The sequence below is a fragment of the Diceros bicornis genome, chromosome 29, assembly GCF_020826845.1.
Source record: "Diceros bicornis minor isolate mBicDic1 chromosome 29, mDicBic1.mat.cur, whole genome shotgun sequence".
Classification (NCBI taxonomy): domain Eukaryota; kingdom Metazoa; phylum Chordata; class Mammalia; order Perissodactyla; family Rhinocerotidae; genus Diceros; species Diceros bicornis.
Genome location: NC_080768.1, coordinates 36,682,522 through 36,704,919, shown reverse-complemented (window position 1 = coordinate 36,704,919; position 22,398 = coordinate 36,682,522). Strand labels below are relative to the sequence as shown.

The 22,398-nt window shown below is 33.3% G+C and overlaps 1 protein-coding gene across 1 annotated transcript in view; it reads right to left on the bottom strand.

Moving 5' to 3' along the window:
- Positions 1 to 22,398, bottom strand: part of ADAM2 (ADAM metallopeptidase domain 2) — a 141,110-nt gene that overhangs the window by 70,211 nt on the left and 48,501 nt on the right. Inside the window, exons 8-10 of the mRNA XM_058525401.1 lie at positions 12,071 to 12,142; positions 11,465 to 11,631; positions 10,324 to 10,405 (exon numbers count right to left, since the gene is read on the bottom strand). Coding sequence (XP_058381384.1) covers positions 10,324 to 10,405; positions 11,465 to 11,631; positions 12,071 to 12,142 — 321 coding nt within the window. The remainder of the gene's footprint in view (positions 1 to 10,323; positions 10,406 to 11,464; positions 11,632 to 12,070; positions 12,143 to 22,398) is intronic.

The window sequence follows — 22,398 nt, the reverse complement described above, 5'->3', positions numbered from 1 at the left end:
ATTCAGGAAGTTCTCTTGAGCAAGTTTCCAGACATTACCTCTCCACAAAATGTAACATCTGTTCTGACTTTTAACAATATGGTTTATCTTTACCTATACTCTGGCTTCATAAACATGGCATCACGAAGTACATATTATTTTATTTTTGGCTTCTTTTGCTCAACATATAGTTTTTGAGGTCCATCAATGTTGAGTTTAATGGTAGTAGTTCTTTTCCTCGCTTACATTGTCTGAACATTACCACGTTTGTTTATCCATTTCATGGATAGGAGGAGTCAGTATTGTCAATCTCCCTCAGACTGACCTAAAAATTCAACTCAAAATCAATCAAAATCCAAGCAGTTTTTGTCAAAATTGACAAGCTGATTATAAAACGGGAATACAGAGAACTTAGAATGCTTCCTTCCTGGCCATTTTGTCCTGTTGACAACATCCACAAGACACTTGGTCCATGCCAAAAGGTCCTTGATAGTTGGTCCTGTCCAAAATGTCCATGAATATATTTGGTCTGTGCCAAACGGTCTTGGACAGCACAAAATATCAAGGACCTTTTGGGGTGGACCAAATGTCTCCATGTACGCTTTGGACAGAAGCAAATATGACCAGATATCAGATGTGTGCTAGAAGACGGCCTAAATCAATCTGAAGAAGTGGTAGTAGAGTTTACACTACCATTTTTGATGATTTACTCTAAAGCTATTGTTATTAAGACAATGCGGTGTTGGCGGAAGGACAAACAAATATACCAATGATCATAAAAGAGTCCAGAAAGAACTAGAAATATGATGACCCGATTCATATAACAAAGGCACTACAGTAATTCTGTGGAAGAAAAATAACCTGTTAAAGAAGTGTTTTGGAGCAATTGCCTATCCAGTGTGAACTAAATAATACTGACCTCCGACTCACATCAACAAACTATTTTAATGTGGATTATAGATCTATCATTAAAAGGTAAAAACAAGCTTGTATTAGAAAATATGAAAGAATAGCCTCATGACCTTAGAGTGGCAAAAATTTCTTAAAGGTGTTCCCTTTTGCATCCGGTTTTCTGAGAGTTTTATCTATTTATTTTGTCATGAATGGGTTCTAATTTCACCAAATGTTTTTTTCTGCACCTATTTATTTTTAATATGGTAAATTGCGATTAATTTTCAAATGTAAAATTAGCCTTGCACTCCTGGGTTAATTCCTACTTGGTCATGTTGTGTTACCCTTTTGATACATTGCAGAATTCTGTTTGGTGACTTATAGTTAACATAAGTCTCATTTCATACAACAAGTTGAGAAATTGAGAAATAGACTCTTCTTTCATCTTCTCTAAAAGAATTTAACATCGTCACTAAAACTTTTGGAGATATCCTGAGGGAGGCTATCTGAGCATAGAGTTTCTGTTTGTTATTAAGGAGTCTTATTTATGGACCCAATTACACCAATTGATCAATGGTTCTTCAGATTTTCTTTTCTATTCATTTGATACATTTTATTATTTATGAAATTTGCTAATTTCATCCAAAATTACTGCCATAAGTTAGTTGAGGATATGCTCCGTTATATTTTTAATATGTGTAGGATCTGTAGTGGAGGTGTCTCTTTTTTCAATGAATGTTTTGATAATTTGTTTTCTTTTTTTTTTTGATGTAGGATATCAGTTTTGCTAAGAGTTTATCATTTTTATTTAACTTTTCAAACAAGTAACTTTTGGCTTTGATTATTTTCTCCTTATATGTATGTTTTGTATTTTATTAATAGTCAATATTATTTTTTATTATTTCCTACTTTCTAGTCTTTTAGTTTAACCTGCAACTATATGTTTTTTTTCTTTTTGGAGTTGGATCATTTATAACCAAGCTAACTTTATTTTAATTTGTACAATTAAAGCTACAAGTGTACCTCTCAGTTCTATTATTTTGGAATCCCAGAAATTTAGACATGTATTTTAAGTGTCATGTAGTTCAAAATGAGTATTATTTCTCATGTTTCATTTGCAAACCTTTAGATATTTTTAACTGCTCTTTCTATTATTTAGTTCTTTTTTTAATTTAATTTAACGTTTTTATTTATTTATTTTTCTTTTATTGTGGTAACATTGGTTTATAACATTGTATAAATTTTGGGTATACATCATTATACTTCTATTTCTGCATGGATTACACCAGGTTCTCATGTTCACCACCCAAATACTAATTACAATCCATCACCACACACATGTGCCTAATTAGCCCTTTTGCCCTCCTCCCACACCCTTCCCCATTTCGTTCTAATTTAAATCCACGGTGGTCAGAAAATATTCTCTCTAAGATTTCAATCATTTTATATTGATACCTCTTCATTTACCACTATATTATTTATTTTGGTAAATACTCTACATTAAAAAGAAAGCAAGGTGGGGGCCAGCCCGGTGCCATAGTGGTTAAGTTCACGTGCTCTGCTTTGGAGGCCTGGGGTTTGCAGGTTCGGATCCCAGGCGCAGACCTATGTACCGCTTATCAAGCCATGCTGTGGCAAGCATCCCACATATAAAGTAGAGGAAAATGGGTGCAGGTGTTAGCTCAGGGCCAATCTTCCTCAGCAAAAAGAGGAGGATTGGCAATGGATGCTAGCGCAGGGCTAATCTTCCTCACAAAAAAAAAAATACTTAAAAAAAAAGCAAGAAGACACAAGAAATCTTTTGGAGGTGATGGATATGTTTTTGCCTTGTTTGTGGTGATGGCATCATGGGTTTATGCATATGTTAAATTCACCAAAATGTATACATTAAATATGTGTAAATTTTATATATTAAGTATACCTCAATAAAGCTAAAGATAAAATAATAATCTGCTGCTTTTTGGTGTAAGATCTTTTAAATGTAAGTTTTGACAAAATGGAAAATAGCATTAGTGAGTTAGGTTTTTCTTCATTCTCAAATATTATTATGGATGTCTTTTTTCCTTTATCCTCTCACATTTGCTTTATATATTTTGAAGCAAAGTAATTAGGTGCATGCAACATTATGATCACTATGTCTTCCCCTTCAATAATTCATTTTATCATCATTAAATATTCTTTATTTCTCATAACACATTTTGCTTTGTGTCCCCCACAAAATCCTGTGTTGAAACCCTAGCTCCCAATGTGTTAAATAAGGGCATAAAGGTGGGGCCCTATCTGATAGAACTGTAGCCTTATAAAAGGAAGCACAGATTTCTCTCTCTCTCTCTTCACCCCCCTCCTCACTGCCATGTGAGGACACAGCGAAAAAGTGGCTGCCTGCAAGCCAGAAAGAGAGCTCTCACAAGAACCTGAGCATGCACCCTTATCTCACACTTACAGCTTCCAGAATTGTAACAAAATAAATTTGTTGTTTAATCCACTCAGTCTATGTCATTTTGTTATGGCAGCCCAAGCTGACTAGGACATCTATTTTATTTGCTATTAATATAGCCAAGACAAATTGCTTTTGTTTAGTATTCACATAGTATAAATTTTCATTGTTTAAATTTCAATGTACAGATTCCTTTTCCAGAAAGATGGAGTAAACATATGCCAGACTATCTCTCTCACTGAACTCAACTATAGAACCTGGACAAAATAAGAGAGGAAACTATATGAAAAGTCTGAAAGAATCAGCAGTCAGAAGGGGAAGAACACCAGAATTCAAAGTACCACTGAATTGAAAATGAGATTATTATTCTCCCTCTCCACCTCTGGTTTCCCCTGGCCTGAAAGCAATGTAGTCTGAATTTGGAATTAAGTACTATAGTGCAGACAGAGAGAGACCCACGAGAAATACTCTAGCTCTGGATTGAAGAGTAGAAAATGAAATTCTTAAATCTCAGGGAGAGTGGGGAAATCTACTTATTTTTCTCTCCTTTCCCTTCTTTTCCCTTATGCCTCATCCCCCAGATAATTTTTCAGTGGTGGTAGCAGCACCAAAGTGGCTAAAAGGGGCAAATCACAGAACCAAAACACTGAAGTAGGGGCACCTTCCTCTCCCTTTGGTGGAGCTGTCGGTTCAAGAGTTTGGGACCAAACAATGTCGTTTTCTTTTCTTGTACTCTGTTCTCCCACTGCTTGGGGTCCAGAGGTGGTGCGATCACAGAAGTGGGAAATATTCTGCCCAGGGGACTAAAAAGGGCAACCACAGGTAACTGAAACATACCAGGGAGATAGCAGAGAGGTATGAATTCAGGAAATCATTATCATCTATCTATCTATCTATCTATCTATCTATCTATCTATCTATCTATCTTCATCATCATCATCACTATCATCTCTATCATGCATATATCTTTTAATACTTAAGTATGTATTTATATTTAATAATTAGCCATTGTATTAATCAGAGTTCTTCAGAAAAGTAGAACCAGTAGCATACATATGAAGAGATTTATAATAAGGAATTGGCTCACATGATTGTGGAGGCTAGCAAATCTAAAACCGCATGGTGGGCTGGCAGCCTGGAGACCTAAGAAAGCTGATGGTGCAGATATAGTCTGAAGGCAGACTGCTGAAGAATTCTCTCTTGCTTGGGGAAGACAGTCTTTTTGTTCTATTCAGGCCTTCAACTGATTGGATGAGGCCCACTCACGTTATGGGCGGCAATGTGCTTTACTCAAGATTTCACTGATTTAAATATTAATTTCATCAAAACCCCTCCAAGCTGACATATATAATTAACCATCACAGGCATCTCTCAAACTTCATAGGTACAGATTCAAAATAAAACGCTCCTTCCACTCTTCCATTTCCCCTCTGCCTCCAAAGCTTTCCTACCTTTCCCTACCTAGTTTTCCAAGACAAATCTTAGGCATGATCACTGATTTTTTTCATCATGCATGCTATGTATCTGATAAGATAGCAAGCTCTTTATGTTCGGTTTTCATGACATATACCAAATAAAAGATACGTCACACATATCCAAGAATAAAACACCAGTTTATCTCATTCGTCTGTAGTTGTCTCTTCTCTATTCTCCTCACATTGGATCTTTACTCCTCTACACTTACTTTTCCATAAGGCAACCAGGGAACTATTTCTGTCTGGCTTTAAAACTTCAAGTGCCTTTTCAATGCAAAGAGGATAAAATCCAAAACTGTGTACCAAGATCTATTAGGCCTTATATAATCAGCCTCTTGCTTACGTTAATAATCTTAATATTTTCCCAACCATCTGATTCATGACATTTATTTCTAGCTGAAAGCCCTTGAATTTAGTGATCTTTCTGATGGGCTCTGATTTCCAAGACTTTGCCATGACTGCCTTTGTCTCATCATTCATGCCTCCTCCTAAATATCTTCTCCTCAAAGTTTTCCTCTGATCGCCCTGGCTAAAATAGTCTACTCTACCTCCCATCAAATTTTACCATAGTATCTTAATGTATCTTCTTATTAGCAAATCCATTAACTGAAGTAATGTAAATGGCATTATTTTAATGATGTTAATAGATTTTCTACGGTTAAATTATCTTACTTTCTTTGGATTAAATCACTTTTGTCATGGTCTATTATCTTTATAAACTGCTGGATTCAGTTGGTTAGTATTTTGATTTATGATTTCTACCTGTCCTCTATGTTTGTGAATAAATAAGCCTCTAATTTCCTTTTGTGTAACATCCTCATTTGATATTATTATTATTACGGTAATTCTGACTTCCAAGTTTGTGGAGTGTTTTCTCTTTTTCTATTCTCTATAAATGTATGAGATTAAAATTCTCAATTCCTTCAAAATTGTGTAGAATGTGCCCCTACAGCATTGGTTTTTTTTTTCTTGTGAGAAGACTTTTAAATAATAAAATAATTCCTTTAATAGTTTGGTGTTATTCTGAATATCTAGTTCTTCTTGTGTAGTTTTAGTAAATTATGGGCCCCTATTAGCAATGTACTATTTGTATACATTTTCAAATTTAAGTTATAAATTGTTCTATTATCTTTTTGAATAGATATTCAATCTATTGAATATCTCTATTCTACCTGTAATTTGTCTTTCATTGATTTCTGCTTTTATCTTCATTATTTCATGCCTTCCACACATTTCAGTGTTATTTTGTTTTCACACATTTTAAATTGGATAATTAGCTCACTGATTTTCAGCTTTATTTATTCTCTGCAAAGTTCATTAGATACTAATTTCCTTAACTATTCTGCCACTATCCCCTCGTTCCTCAAGTTTTAGCATGAATTATTTTTGTAATATCTTTAGATATTTTCAATTTCCCATCATGATCTCATCTATATTTCAACCATGTTTTTGACTTAAAGTTTATTATGAATATTTGATTTTAGTTTTTTTTTTCATTTTTGTTTAGTGACTGGAATTGCCTTGGGAACTTGCCAAAAATCATTTGATTGTATATATCCTGGTCTATTTTTAGATTTCTTACTTTGTTACATTGATCAGTTTATCTACACTGTAATATCTTAATTACATAGTTTTATTAGAAGTTTAGATCTTCAACTTTTCCTTAATTTCCAAACTTATTTTATCTAGCTCCTCTTTTATATTTATATATAAGATTTTAGTATCAGCTTGTCAATTTCTACCAAAAAAATTCTGAGATTTTGATTAGGACTGCATTGACATCTCTACAATATTATAAAGGACAATTGAATTTTATATTAGAGATAACATCTCAACAAAGGAAGAAAAAAGTCTATATGAGCATATCAGTAACCACAGTAAAAAAAGCGTGCTATTAAAATGGGACATTTAGAAAAAAAAAAAACTCAAATAAATTTAATTTGGATTAATTCCCCTTTAAAAATATAAAGATGAGACAGGGCCAGCCATAGTGGCCTGGTGGTTGGGTTTGGCACACTCTGCTTTGGTGGCCCGGGGTCGGTTCCTGGGCACAGACCTACACCACTTGTCTGTCAGTGGCCATGCTGTGGCGGCAGCTCACATACAAAAAGAGGAAGATTGGCAACAGATGTTAGCTCAGGGTAAATCTTCCTCAGGAAAAAAAAAATATATATATATATATGTATATAAAGATAGGATAGACAATAAAATACATTTTAAAAGCTTAGAAAATTAGAAATAGAACTGAGCATCCTTATTATGTTAAAGAGTGTCTATAATAACCTAGAGAAAACATAATACCTAATAGTGCAATATTGGGAGTTTTTTCCATGTGATCAGGAATGATACAATACAAGAATGACTACCAACAATTCAATTAAACATTGTTCAATTCAACTATTTCAACCGAATACTCTTCTTGAGATTCTAGCCACTTCAGTAGGAATAAAAATATAAAAGATACCCATATTGGAATTAGACACTACAAGTAAATATAGAAATATTATTGGATACAAGTCAGTGTATAACATTTAGTTATTTTCAACATAACAGAAGCACACATTTAATGATGTAAAACAATATTTACTGATACCTAGGAATAAATCAAACAAAATATATTGAAAACTTCTACATGGAAAGCTACAAAGAGGTTTATGCCTATTTGCTATCTATAATGTATTTTACTATAAATTCTATTATCTCATAATTACTTGCTTCATATTTAACTGGAATATATTTTATATTCATCTTCATTTTGTCCTATTAAAATATCTCTTTAAATACATCAGAAACTCTACCTCTTATTTGGTGAGTTTAGTCTATTTACATAATTGTTCTTACATTAGGATATATTTAAATCATTGTTTGATTTATATTGTTTGATATTTTTTATTCCTTTTATTTTATGTTATTGTTCTTATGTTTCTTCTTTGTCTATATGTACATTTCTTCCATTAGATTGTATACCCTTACTTATTTCTAAAACTTACCAATATCTATGCTTTCATGTCATTTCTAACACATTCTTAACCATCTCACACCATCATAGAATCTAAGTTCTGGTTTGACACTGATATACCTATCTTCCCCACACACACACCCCCAGACAAGTTCCAGCCACTTTTATTTTAAGACAACAATATTTATTCACTTTTATTTTCATAATCTTTTTTGCTTTTCACGGATATAAGTAATTTCTGCAAATAGGTTCTGAATGTTAGTCTTTTGTTCGGCAAATCTTTTGAGAACTTACATGCCTAAGAGTTTTTTCGTTGTGCCTTATATTTGAATTTTTTTTAGATATGAATTGTGCCTTCAAAGTAATTTTACCTCAATATCTTAAGAATGAAGTCTTTTTGCATTTAATGTGGCTTTTCTAACTATGGAACTTCTTCCTTTCTGGAAACATAGTAATTTTTCTTTGTATTTGATATTTTCATTTCATTGTAGGTGTGCATTTTTATCTCTCTTTTTTTTGGACTTTGCATGTGCCCTTTTCATCTGATAACCCACTTTCTTCCCCTCCTGCCAGATAGCGCAGCATAAGGAATCATGAGGACACTCCAAGAGGGATGTCCTGGCGAAGGCACCTGTTGATCTGGTAGTGGCTGGATACAGTGTTCTGTGAGTATCATTCTGTGAAATTCATCTCCGTTGTGCAGTGTGTTTTCTTCTCAGGAAGTTTAATAGTCAGCATCTACATAGTCCCTGAACTGAGGTCAACAGACAGTGTTATCTGCTAATATATAGTGTATAAAATCCTTGAGTCCAAGAACTAACTTGTGTCAGTTTTTGTGAGTGAGCGTACCTGTATCAGGACAGGTGAGCGATGAGCCCCCAGGCAAAGAGCTGCAGACATCAAAACTCTCCTGCTGACAATTCTTATTTGCTTCTGTTCAACCTAAAACTACTTGAGTTATGGTTTCACCTGTAAGTTGTTAATGAAGGAGCAGCATTGAAAGGATATAGTTCCTAGATTTTGTTCCACAGCCCCAAGGGATTACGTGGGAGGGTGGCATCAGAGGGCAGAGCTTCAACTGTTTTCTTCAACATCTCACTCCTGTGAACAACTGCTGCTGCTGATTTTTCCGGGGAAACACCACGCAATGACTAGCCCAATGACATGTGAAGACCCACACACTTTCCAACAAGCAATGGCATTTCCTTTCTCTCAGTAGTTAGCCTGCCTTTAGAGAGAATGCTCTCATTTTTGTTAATCAGTGAAGGTCTTGCTCCATATGAGAGTCTTAAGAATTTCAGTCTTGCATGTGACTGGGTAAATCAGCCAAATTTCAGCTTTTGAGACTAGTGTTAACTTGAAAACAAGAAACCAGTGCAAGAGACAAGGCGTTTATTTGGAATCAAAGAATTGCAATTTGGAAATGCAAACTGTAGCAAGCTATAGGTGAGTCCCAACAGACAAAGATAACGCCAGCTTTTATTAAGTTTTAGGAGGAAATTGGGGAGGGTTGTTTTGAACCCTCATTGGAGAAGAACAAAGAGTTCGAGGGTGGACGGTTTCTCATTGGCTGCAAGCAGTGGTTAGTATGTTGTTGGGGCAGGGAGGAATCTTCCTTCTTCTTCTTAAAAGCAAGAGATTAAAGTCTCAAGTGATTAATGTCTTCCCTTATCAAAATAATTCTTATCTTCTTTCTTCCCGCTGGTTATGCAGGCTGCAAGGAGCGGTACATTCCGGAGAGCTTTCCCTTCGGGGCTTCCTGACTCCATTTTAAACGAGGTTTCCTGTGTTTATTTTCACAGTAGGTAATGACTTGTCCATAAATATGAGCCACATTATCCAAGCTATGATTTCTGAATTTTAAAGATGAAATTTGTGTCTCCATCTGTTTGATCCATCTGTTTATATCTTCACTTAGCTTCTCTTGTTCACTGAAACCGTGTATTATGCATTGTCTCCCTCAAACTCCACCAGACGTGATACAAACACACAAAAAATAAAAAAAGGCAAGTTCTATATGTCAGGATAACCATACCATTATGAAATAGCGGCAAAAACATACCAATTTTAAATACCTGAAGATTTTCCACTAAGATAAATAATGCCAATTAGGGGATTTGATTCTGTTATTCTTTACCTATGCCCCACAAAGCACTTTAAGGCAATTGATAAATAGTTTCAAAAGTTTTATTTTATCTGGTTCATAATTACATTAGCTACATAATTTTAAAAATTTTACAAATTTAAGCTTGAAATTAAAATCAATTAGTGATTACATATTGAGTATATGAAAAACTCATGAGCATTTTATAAGACTATTTAGATCACGACCTTAACTTTCTAAGAGGGATATTTTGAATGCATGAGAGGAAAATTGTAAAAATTTTTTATATGTATTAAGTTCAATGAAGACTTCTTATAGTTCAAACATTTTTATCAGCAACAGAGACAAAGAACTCTAGAATCATCATGCAAATTTTAATATACTTAGAAAAATAAAATAAGGAAATATTTGACTATATATTAATCTAAATAACATTCTATTTATACATCTTAGCCAAGCAAATTAAACCATACCATACCAGAGCAACACCTCCTCCATATTGTCTATCACATATCTTCCCTTGAAAGGTTGCACCAACATAATTTGATTTTTCTCTGTAACTTAAGTTTAAAAAAGGATCATAATCATATAATTATGTAAAATTAAGCACAATTAATATTGAATTTGCTTAATACAATTTTTTGTTTTGTGTACTTATATAACAAATTCATAGACATTTTTACTTCCATTAGGGTAACAAGGCATAGGAAGTGACTAAATGTGCCTGCTTGCATTGAAATTAATAAGATAGATTTAAAAAACAAATAACATAAAGTGTATTCTCATATGGAATTTTAGCAAATAATGACCATTCCTTTGTAGGTAGTGTTTTTTTTTTTAATTAAAATAATTGCTAAAATTTCAAAATAATCAAAATAAATAAAATTCCTTAAAATTAGAAAGCTAAGGCAATGCAGTTGATAAAAGGGGAGAGTCACCTTATGGACTGAAGTCTTCCCTTAATTAGATAGAATTAGCCTGCCAGAGGTACGGAAAAGTATGGCATATTTGTAGGACAGAAAATAATTAAAAATACAATTATTTATAATTATATATATGTGATTTTTATGTAATGCAATCATATATAATATATGGGTCCTGAATATGGGTAAGAGAAAATAAAGAGCTTAGTAAATAAAATAAAAGGCTTATATTTTAAAAAATGCAGCACAATATGAATATGGTATGTTAGAGATGTTAAAATATACAATGGTGTTTCTATTTCCTTGTTATTTTTGTTTTTATTTTATGGAAACAAAGCATAAAAAGAAGGCCAAATTACTATAGTTATAGAATTCAGGTATGTTTCTTCAGATATATATAGTTAACATTTTGTGTATAGTTAGGGACATTTAATGATATATATTCTAAGGTAAGAAGGCATATGGTAACAAAATTGAAAGAGTGAGTTTTAACTACAAACCAATAAATAAAATAATTGATATCAATATTTCTCCTATAAAACCTGTGCTGTAAAAACTAATATTCACATGAGTTGTATGTAAGATAAAATGGCACAAGATTTTTTTTTCCTAAAAGCCTGGTATCCTGATTATATCCATATCAAATATGGATATGTTTTCTTTGTATAAGATTTAGTAATGCCAAGATATGCTTACACAAGTAAAAATGCCACATCATGTGGACGCAAAACAAGATAAGATTTTTTCCACTTTAAAAATCTGTGTAATAATTCATTAGCATCTCCAGTTACTGAAATTTTGTTTTCATCTATCCAAAGCTCCAGTGAAGATAGAATTATTGTAATATTAAATGAAGTGAAGATCTAAAATAGAAAACATAAAGAAAATATATTCAAACATCGTGGTTTAAATGGATTTGGAGATTTATCTGTGAAAATAAACATTATACTGATGACAAATATTAAACGACTGAACTGTAAGTCTGGATTGAATCTTACAAAGTATATTAGTAAGTAATAAATACTACTAATAAAACAAGTAATAGTTAACATTTTGAAATGCTTATACTTAAGCAAGCGCCATGTCAAGTGTTTTATTTAATCTAATCTGTACAATAACCTAAATAGGTATATACCATTATTATTATTCCTATTAAACAGTTAGAAAACTGAAATCTAAAATGGTTATATGATTTTCTCTATTTCACATAACATGTGTATTCAAGCAGTGTCATAAAAGAAAGTATAAAAATTATTTAAGTAACACAAACAAATGCAAAGGTACTAAAAAGCAAACACTTACAGCATTGGTCAGTCCAATCAACTGGAAAATTTTTTGAATGACAACAGTTGTGTCAGAACCCATATGATTATACTGAAAAAGATAATTGTCTTTTAGATCTAAATATATATTGCTTAATATTTAATGATTGTTATCCTGCTTAAAATTTGATATAATGAGGTAAGAAATTGTTTAAATTACCAATTTATTAGTTTTAAAAAATTATTTATTATTATAGAAAGAATATATATATCCAGTGTGGAAAATGGAAAAACATAAAAAATTCCAAAAAGACACTACAAACTCTTCCAAAAGTAGAAGAGGACGGAACATTTCCAAACTCATTTTATGAGGCCAGACATAATACCTGATACCAAAGCCAAGAACACTGCAAGAAAAGAAAATTAATATCTAATATCTAATGATGAATATAGGTGCAAAAATCCTCAAGAAAATATGGGCAAACTGAATTCAATAGCACATTAAAAGGATCATACACCATGATCAAGTGGACTTTATTCTAGGGATGCGAGAACGGTCCAACATCGACAAATCAGTCAATGTGATATATCACATTAACAATATAAAGAAAAAAAATCATATCATCATCTCAATAGATGTAGAAAAAGCATTTGACAAAATTCGATGTCCTTTCATAATAAAAACTCAACCAAGTGGGTATAGAGGGAATGTATCTCAACATAATAAAGGCTATATATGACAAGCCCACAGCCGACATCATATTCAATGGTGAAAAGATGAAAGTTTTTCCTCTAAGATCAGGAACAAGTCAAGAATGCTCACTCTCACCATTTTTATTCAATATAGTATTGAAAGTCCTAGCCAGAGCAAGTAGGGAAGAAAAAGAAACAAAAGGCATCCAAATTGGAAAGGAGAAGTAAAACTGTCACTACTTGCAAAAGACAAGATATTATATATAGAATACTCGAAAGACTCCACTCAAAAATTGTTAGAACTAATAAAAAAATTCAGTAAAGTTGCAGGACACAAAACGAATATGCAAAAATCTGTTGCATTTCTATGTACTAGTAACAAACTATCAGAAAGAGAAGTTAAGAAAACAGTCCCATTTACAATTGCATTAAAAAGAATAAAATACCTAGGAATAAATTTAACCAAGGGGGTGAAAGACGTGTACACTGAAAACTATAAGACATTGATGACAGAAGCTAAGGAAGACACAAATGAATGGAAGATATTCCATGCTCTTGGATTAGAAGAATTAATATTATTAAAATTTAACAGCAATCTACAGATTCAGTGCAATCTCTATCAAAATTCCAACCGTATTTTTCATAGAAATAGAACAAATAGCCCTAAAATTTGTGTGGAATCACGAAAGACCTCGAATAGCCAAAGCAAATTTGAGAAACAACAAGGCTGGAGGTGTCATGCTCCCTGATTTCAAACTATATTACATAACTATAGTAATCAAAACAGTATGGTATTGTCATAAAAACAGACACACAGATCAATGAAACAGAATGGAGAGGTCCAAAATAAACCCATGCATAAGGTCAACTAATTTACAACAAAGGAGCCAAGAAAATACAATGGAGAAAGCACAGTCGTTTCAATAAATGATGCTGGGAAAACTAGACAGCCACATGAAAAAGAATAAAACCAGACCACTATCTTACACCACACACAAAAATTAACTCAAATTTTGGATTAGAAGGTTTAATTTGGATTAAAGGCTTGAATATAAAACCTGAAACCACAAAACTCCTAGAAGCAAACATAAGTAGTAAGCTCCTTCATATCAAGTGGTGATGATTTTTTGGATTTGACAACAAAAACAAAGGCAACACAAGCAAAATTAAGCAAGCAGGACTACCTCACACTAAAAAGCTTCTACACAGCAGAGGAAACCACCAACAAAATGAAAGGCAACCTACCTAATGGGAGAAAATATTTGCAAATCACAGCTCTGAAATGGGGTTAATATGCAAAATATATAAAGAACTTATATGACACAATGGCAGAAAAAGCAAACAACTCAATTAAAAATGGGCAGAGGATCTGAATAAACATCTTTCCAAAGAAGACATACAGGTGGCCAAGAGGTATATGAAAAGGTGCACAACATCACTAATCATCTGAAAAATGCAAATCAAAACCACAATGAGATATCACCTTACACCTCTTAGAATGGCTATTATCATAAAGTCAAGAAATAACAAGTGTTGGTGAAGATGTGGCGAAAAGGGAACACTTGTGCACTGTTGGTGGGAATGTAAATTGGTGCAGCCACTATAGAAAACAGTATGGAGGTTCCTCAAAAAATTAAAAATAGAACTACCATATGATCCAGCAATTCTACTTCTGGGAATATATCTGAAGGAAACAAAAACACTAACTCGAAAAGGTATCTGCACCCCCATGTTCATTGCAGCATTATTTATAATAGCCAGACATGGAAACAACCTAAGTGTCCATCAATGGATGAATGGATAAAGAAAATGTGATTATATATATACATAATTTATATATATACAACCCTAGCTATTTATACATATATAAATTATATATATACACTCTATAGTGAGTTATATATCAATAATTATATAATATATAATATTATATAATATATATGGTGGAGTATTATACAGCCATTAAAAAGAAGGAAATCTTGCTGTTACTGACAACATGAATGGACCTTGAAAGCATTATGATAAGTGAAATAAGTCAGAGAGAGAAAGACAAATACCATAGGATCTCACTTATATGTGGGATCTAACAACAAAAAATAAAACAAAGCAAAAAAGCAAGCTCATAAATACAGAGAACAGATTGGTGGTTGCCAGAGGCAGGAGGTGGGGAGTGGGTGAACTGAATGAAGATGGTCAAAAGGTACAAACTTCCAGTTATAAAATAAATAAGTCCTGGGGATGTAATGTGCAGCGGGGTGAGTACAGTTAAAAATACTGCATTGCGTATTTGAAAGTCGCTAAGAGAGTAGATCTTAAAAGTTCTTATCACAAGAAAAAAATTTGTAACTATGTATGGTGATGTACGTTAACTAGACATATTGTGGTGATCATTTTGCAATATATACAAGTATCAAATCATCATGTTGTACACCTGAAACTAATACAATGTTATATGGCAATTATATCTCAATTTAAAAAAGGACACTACACTCAGCAGAAACCTTACAGGCTAGAAGGGAGTGGCATGATATATTTAAAGTGCTGCAAGGAAAAGACATACAGCTGAGAATACTCTACCTGGCAAGGCTATCATTCAGAATGGAAGGACAGATAAAGTTTCCCAGACAAACAAAAACTAAAGGAGTTTATCACCAAGAAACCAGCCTTACAAGAAATGCTAAAGAGACTTATTTAGGTGGAAAAGAGAAGACCACAAAGAGGAATAAGAAAATTACCAAAAAGAAGAAAAAAAAACCCAAAATTACTAGTAAAGGTAAATATACAGTAAAGGTAGCAGATCAACCACCTGTGAAGCTAATATGAAGGTCAAAAGACAAAAGTACTAAAATTATCTATTTCAATGTTAGAAGGGTAACGGATACACATGCACAAACAAAGAGGTTAGATATGATATCAAAAACATAAAATGTGGTAGGAGGGGAGTAAAAGAGTAGATCTTTTAGCAAGAGGTCAAACTAAAAAGACCATCAATGTAATACAGATTGCTACATACGTAGGTTATTATATATGAACCTCATGGTAATCACAAACTGGAAATCTATAATAAATATACAAAAAATTAAGAGAAAGGAACCTAAACATAATACTAAAGAAAGCCATCAAACCATGGGGGAAGAGAGCAAGAGAATAAGAAAGGAACAGAGAAGAACTACTAAAGCACACAGAAAAAAAGCACCAAAATGGCAATGAATACGTTCTTGTCAATAGCTACTTTAAATGTCAATAGACTAAATGCTCCAATCAAAAGGCATAGGGTGGCCAATAAAAAAATAAGACTCATATGTATGCTGCATGCAAGAGACACACTTCAGACATAAAGACACTCACAAACTGAAAGTGAAAGGATGGAAAAGGATATTCCATGCAAACGGCAATGAAAAGAAAGCTGGGGTAGAAATACTTGTATCAGACAAAATAGACTTAAAACAAAATCTGTAACAAGAGACAAAGAAGGGCACTACATAAGGATCAAGGGAACAATACAACAAGAGGATATAACACTTGTAAATATCTATGCACCCAACATAGGAGCACCTAAATATATAAAGCAATTATTAACAGACATAAAAGGAGAAATAGACAGCAATGCGATAATAGTAGGGGACTTGAACACTCCACTCACACCAATGGATAGATCATCCAAGCAGAAGATCAATAAAGAAACATTGGCCTTACATGGCACATTACAACAGATGGACTTAGTAGATATATACAGGACACTCCATCCAAAAGCAACAGAATATACATTCTTTTTTTATTTTTTTATTTTATTTTTTACTTTTTTCCCCCAAATCCCCAGTAGACTGTTGTATGTCATAGCTGCACATCCTTCTAGTTGCTGTATGTGGGACGCGGCCTCAGCATGGCCAGACAAGCGGTGCGTCGGTGCACGCCTGGGATCTGAACCCGGGCCGCCAGGAGCGGAGTGCGCGCACTTAACCACTAAGCCACGGGGCCGGCCCAGAGTACATATTCTTTTTGAATACACATGGAACATTCTCCAACATAGATGACATATTAGGCCACAAAACTAGTCTCGGTAAATTTAAGAAGACTGAAATAATACCAAGCATCTTTTCAGACCACAACAGTATGAATCTAGGACTCAACTACAGGAAGAAACTCAGAAAAGCCACAAATATGTGGAGATTAAACAAAATACCACTGAACAACAACTGGGTCAATGAAGAAATCAAAGGAGAAATCAAAAAATATCGGGAGACAAATGAAAATGAAAATATGACATGCCCAAATTTATGAGATACAGCAAAAGTGGTTCTGAGAGGGAAGTTTATAGCAATACAGGCCTACCTCAAAAACCAAGAAAAATCTCAAATAAACAATCTAACAATGCCCCTAAAGGAAACAGAAAAAGAAGAACAAACAAAGACCAAAATCAGTAAAAGGAAGAAAATAATAAAAATCAGAGCAGAAATAAATAAACTAGAGACTAAAAAAACAACAGAAAAAAATCAATGAAACTAAGAGCTGGTTCTTTGAAAAGATAAACAAAACTGACAAACCTTTAACTAGACTCCCCAAGAAAAAAATAGAGAAGGCTCAAATAAATAAAATCAGAAATGAAAGAGGAGAAATTACAATGGACACCTCAGAAATACAAAAGACCATAAGAGAACACTATGAAAAGCTATATGCCAACAAATTGGATAATCTAGAAGAAATGGATAAATTCTTAGAATCATACAACCTTCCAAAACTGAATCAAGAATAAATAGAGAATTTGAATAGACCAATCAACAGTAAAGAGATCAAAACAGTAATCAAAAACCTCCCAAAAAATAAAAGTCCAGGACCAGACGGCTTCCCTGGTGAATTCTACCAAATATTCGAAGAAGATCTAATAACGTACCCTTCTCAAACTCATCCAGAAAATTGAAGAGGAGGGGAAGTGTCCTAACTCATTCTATGAAGCCAACATTACCCTGATACCAAAACCAGACAAGGACAAGACAAAAAAAGAAAATTACAGGTCAATATTAATGATGAACATCGATGGAAAAATCTCCGACAAAATACTAGCAAATCGAATACAAGCACACATTAAAAAGGCCGTACATCATGATCAAATGAGATTTATTTCAAGGATGCAGAGATGGTTCAGCATCTGCAAATCAATCAACGTGATATACCACATTGACAAAATAAAGAATAAAAATCACATGATCATCTCAATAGATGCAGAGAAAGCATTTGACAAGAAACAGCATCCATTAATGATAATAACTCTGAATAAAATGGGTATAGAAGGAAAGTAACTCAACATAATGAAGGTCATCTATGACAAACTCACAGCTAATATCATTCTCAATGGAGAAAAACTGAAGGCTATACCATCCCTTTAAGAACAGAAACTAGACAAGGATGCCCACTGTTGCCACTCTTATTTAACATAGTATTGGAAGTCCAAGCCAGAGCAATCAGGCAAGAAAAAGAAATAAAAGGGATCCAAATGGGAAAGGAAGAAGTGAAACTGTCACTATTTGCAGATGACATGATTTTATATTTAGAAAACCCTAAAGAATCCACCAACAAACTTTTAGAAATTATAAACGAATATGGTAAAGTTGCAGGATACAAAATCAACATAGAAAAATCAATTGCGTTTCTATACACTAACAACGAAGTAGAAAGAGAAAGTAAGAATACAATCACATTTACAATTCAACAGAAAGAATAAAATACCTAGGAATAAACTTAACCAAGAGGTGAAAGATCTGTACACTGAAAACTATAAAACATTGCTGAAAGAAATTGCAGAAGACACAAAGAAATGGAAAGATATTCCATGCTCTTGGATTGGAAGAATTAACATAGTTAAAATCTCCACATTTCCCAAAGCAATCTATAGATTCAGTACAATCCCTATCAAACTTCCAATGACATTTTTCACAGAAATAGAACAAAGTTTCCTAAAATTTATATGGAATAACAAAAGATCTGAATAGCCAAAGGAATCCTGAGAAAAAAAAAGAAAGCTGGAGGTATCACATTCCTTGACTTCAAAATATACTACAAAGCTATAGTAATCAAAACAGCATGGTACTGGCACAAAAACAGACACACAGATCAATGGAACAAAACCAAGAGCCCAGAAATAAACCCCTACATCTATGGACAGTTAATTTTTGACAACGGAGCTGAAAACATACAATGGAGAAAGGAAAGTCTATTCTATAAATGGTGTTGGGAAAACTGGACAGCCACATGCAAAAAAATGAAAGTAGACCATTATCTTACGCCATACACAATAATTAACTCAAAATGGATTAAAGACTGGAATTTAAGTCATGAAACTTCTAGAAGAAAACACATATGGTACGCTCTTTAATATCAGTCTTAGCAGCATATTCTCAAGTACCATGTCTGACCAGGCAAGAGAAACAATAGAAAAAATAAAGAAATGGGACTACATCAAACTTAAAAGCTTTTGCACAGCAAAGGAAACCATCAACAAAACGAAAAGATAACCTACCAATTGGGAAAAGATATTTGCAAACCATATATCTGATAAGGGGTTAATCTCCAAAATATATAAAGAACTCATACGTCTCAACACAAAAAAAAATTAAAAACCCAAATAAAGAAATGTGCAAAACTTCTGAATGGATATTTCTCCAAAGAAGATATATAGATGGCCAACAGGCACATGCAAAGATGTTCATCATCACTAATTACTAGGGAAATACAAATCAAAACTACAATGAGATATCACCTCACGCCCATCAGAATGGCTATAATTAACAAGACAGGAAACAACAAGTGTTGGAGAGGATGTGGAGAGAAGGGAACTCTCATACACTGCTGGTGGGAGTGCAAACTGGTGCAGCCACTATGGAAAACAGTATGGAGAGTCCTCAAATAATTAAGAATAGAACTACCATATGATTCAGCTATTCCACTGCTGGGTATTTATCCATGGGAAAACATGAATGCATAAAGATACATGCACCCTTATGTTCATTGCAGCATTATTCACAATAGCCCAGACTCGGAAGCAAACTCGGTGCCCATCAAGGAATGAAAGGATAAAGAAGATGTGGTATATACATATACAATGGAATACTACTCACCCATAGAAAAGGATAAAATCTGGCCATTTTTGACAGCATGGATGGACCTTGAAGGTATTATGCTAGGCAAAATATGTCAGAGGGAGAAAGTCAAATATTGTATGCTGTCACTCACAAATAGATGATAAAGACAACAACAAACAAACACATAGTGACAGAGATTGTATTGGTGGTGATGAAAGGGGAAGAGGGGAGGGAGAAGGGTGAAAGGGATGATTAGGCACATGTGTATGGCGATGGATTGTAGTCTTTGGGTGGTGAACATGATGTAATCTACACAGAAGTTGAAATATTATGATGTACACCTGAAATTAATATGTTATAAACCAATGGTACTGCAATAAAAAATACACTACAAATAAGATATAGTGTTACTATGAAATAATTAATAATAGTTGTTGAAAAAAATGTTAGCTTTAAACTATAAAATTTAAATGGGATGAATAATGATTATAGATTGAATATACTCATTCAAAGCCATGCATTCTTGAAACCTCACTAAAAATTTATGAAAGTTATCAATAGAAAGATAAAGGCTCACAAGAAAAATAAATAAAACAAAAGCAAAAAGCAAAGACAAAATCTGGAAACTGAGGAATAGATAAGTGGTAAATGATTTGGCAAATTTAAGAAATTTGAATGATAAATGAGTATAGCAATATAATTCACCTCAAAAATCTTGAAATACTCATATTGGCTACATCAGTTTCTCTGAAAGTCAGAGAAGTTGGCACAAAGAGAAGGTGGATTGACTTCAAGTTTGTTAAGTAGTTAAGGCTGGGAGAACTTCCAGAATGGCCGTATGAAAAAAGACAATCCAAAATGTTACATATTGAATGATTCCATTTATATAACATTTTGGAAATGAGAAAAAGTATAGAAATGGAGAACAGACTAGTGGTTTCCAGAGATCAGGGAAAGAGGGGTGAGGGAGAAGTGGATGTGGCTATGAAAAGGCCACACAATAGATCCTTGTGATGCAATTATTCTGTACTCTGTATCTTGACTACCAATGTCAATAACCTAGATGCAACATTGTACTATGGTATTGTAAGATGTTATAAATTTGAAAAAAATCACTTAGGATACATAGAATATCTATATCTTCCTTTTTTGTTTTAATATATATTTTATTCATACTTTATCCTATAAAAATAACAACATTATTGATGATACACATACATAAACAACACAAATCCAAAAACACATAGAAATGAATTAAGATGAATAATCAATATTTTAAGCACTCTTTGTCAACATTTGAGAAAACAAAGCTATGGTACATGTTTCAAATCAATTTTGGAACTCAACAATGTGCAAGTAAGAAAGAACACCAAGGACATAACTTTTAGACAGTAGATAGAACAGAAAGGTCATCAAAGAAATTACTGGGTGATTAGTTGTTATAAGTGTGTTAAAACTAGGAAAGAGCAAAGTCATAGATCCTTCAGGATTGGGTGAAAGAACAAGATGGTTTCAGAGATTTGAGAGTAAAAACTTTAGAATAAAAGTTTTTGCCACCGGTACCCACAAAATTCTAAGTCCTGGGCACAATAGAGCTATCACAAACAAGGACTTCTATATATTCTTACAACTGCATAGGAGCATACAATTACTTCTAATAAAAAGGTAAATTTAAAAAACATTGAAGAAATAGAAAATATCCACTTATGACAAAAGGAGATAATAGAAGAGGAACAAATAGTTATGAAACATAGAAAAATAGTCATGAAACATAGAAAAATCAAAATGGCAGAGATACGTGCCAACGTCTAAATAATGACATTAAAAATTAATGGAAAAATCACTTAAAGGGTACACAAATCAAAACCACAACGAGATATCACCTCTCATCTGTTAGAATGGCTACTATCAAAAAGACAACAGATAACAAATGCTGGCAAGAATGTGGAGAAAAGGGAACTCTTGTGCACTGTTGGTGGGAATGCAAAGTGGTACACCCACTATGGAAAACAGTATGGAGGTTCTTCAAAAAACTGAGAATAGAACTACCATAAGATCTAGCTACTTCACTTCTGGGTATTTAACCAAAGAATACAAAAACACTAAATCAAGAAAATACATGCACCCCCGTGTTCATTGCAGCATTATTCACAATAGCCAACATATGGAAACAACCTAAGTGTCCATCAACGAATGAATGGATATAGAAAATGTGGTATAATGTATATATATATATGTGTATATATATATACAATGGAATATTATTTGGTCATAAAAAAGAATAAAATATTGCTATTTGTGACTACATGGATGGACCCTGAAGGGATTATGCTAGCGAAATAAGTCAGAGAGAGAAAGGCAAATACTGTATGATCTCACTTATACGTGGTATTTAAAAAAAAAAACAACTCATACATAGAGAGAACAGATGAAAAGACTGGTGGTTGCCAGAGGTGGGGAATGGTGGGCAAAATGGGTGATGAGAGCCAAAAGATACAAACTTCCAGTTATAAAATTAATAAGTCATGGAGATGTAATGTACGACATGTTGACTATAGTTAATAACACTGTATTGCATATTTGAAAGTTGCTAAGAGAG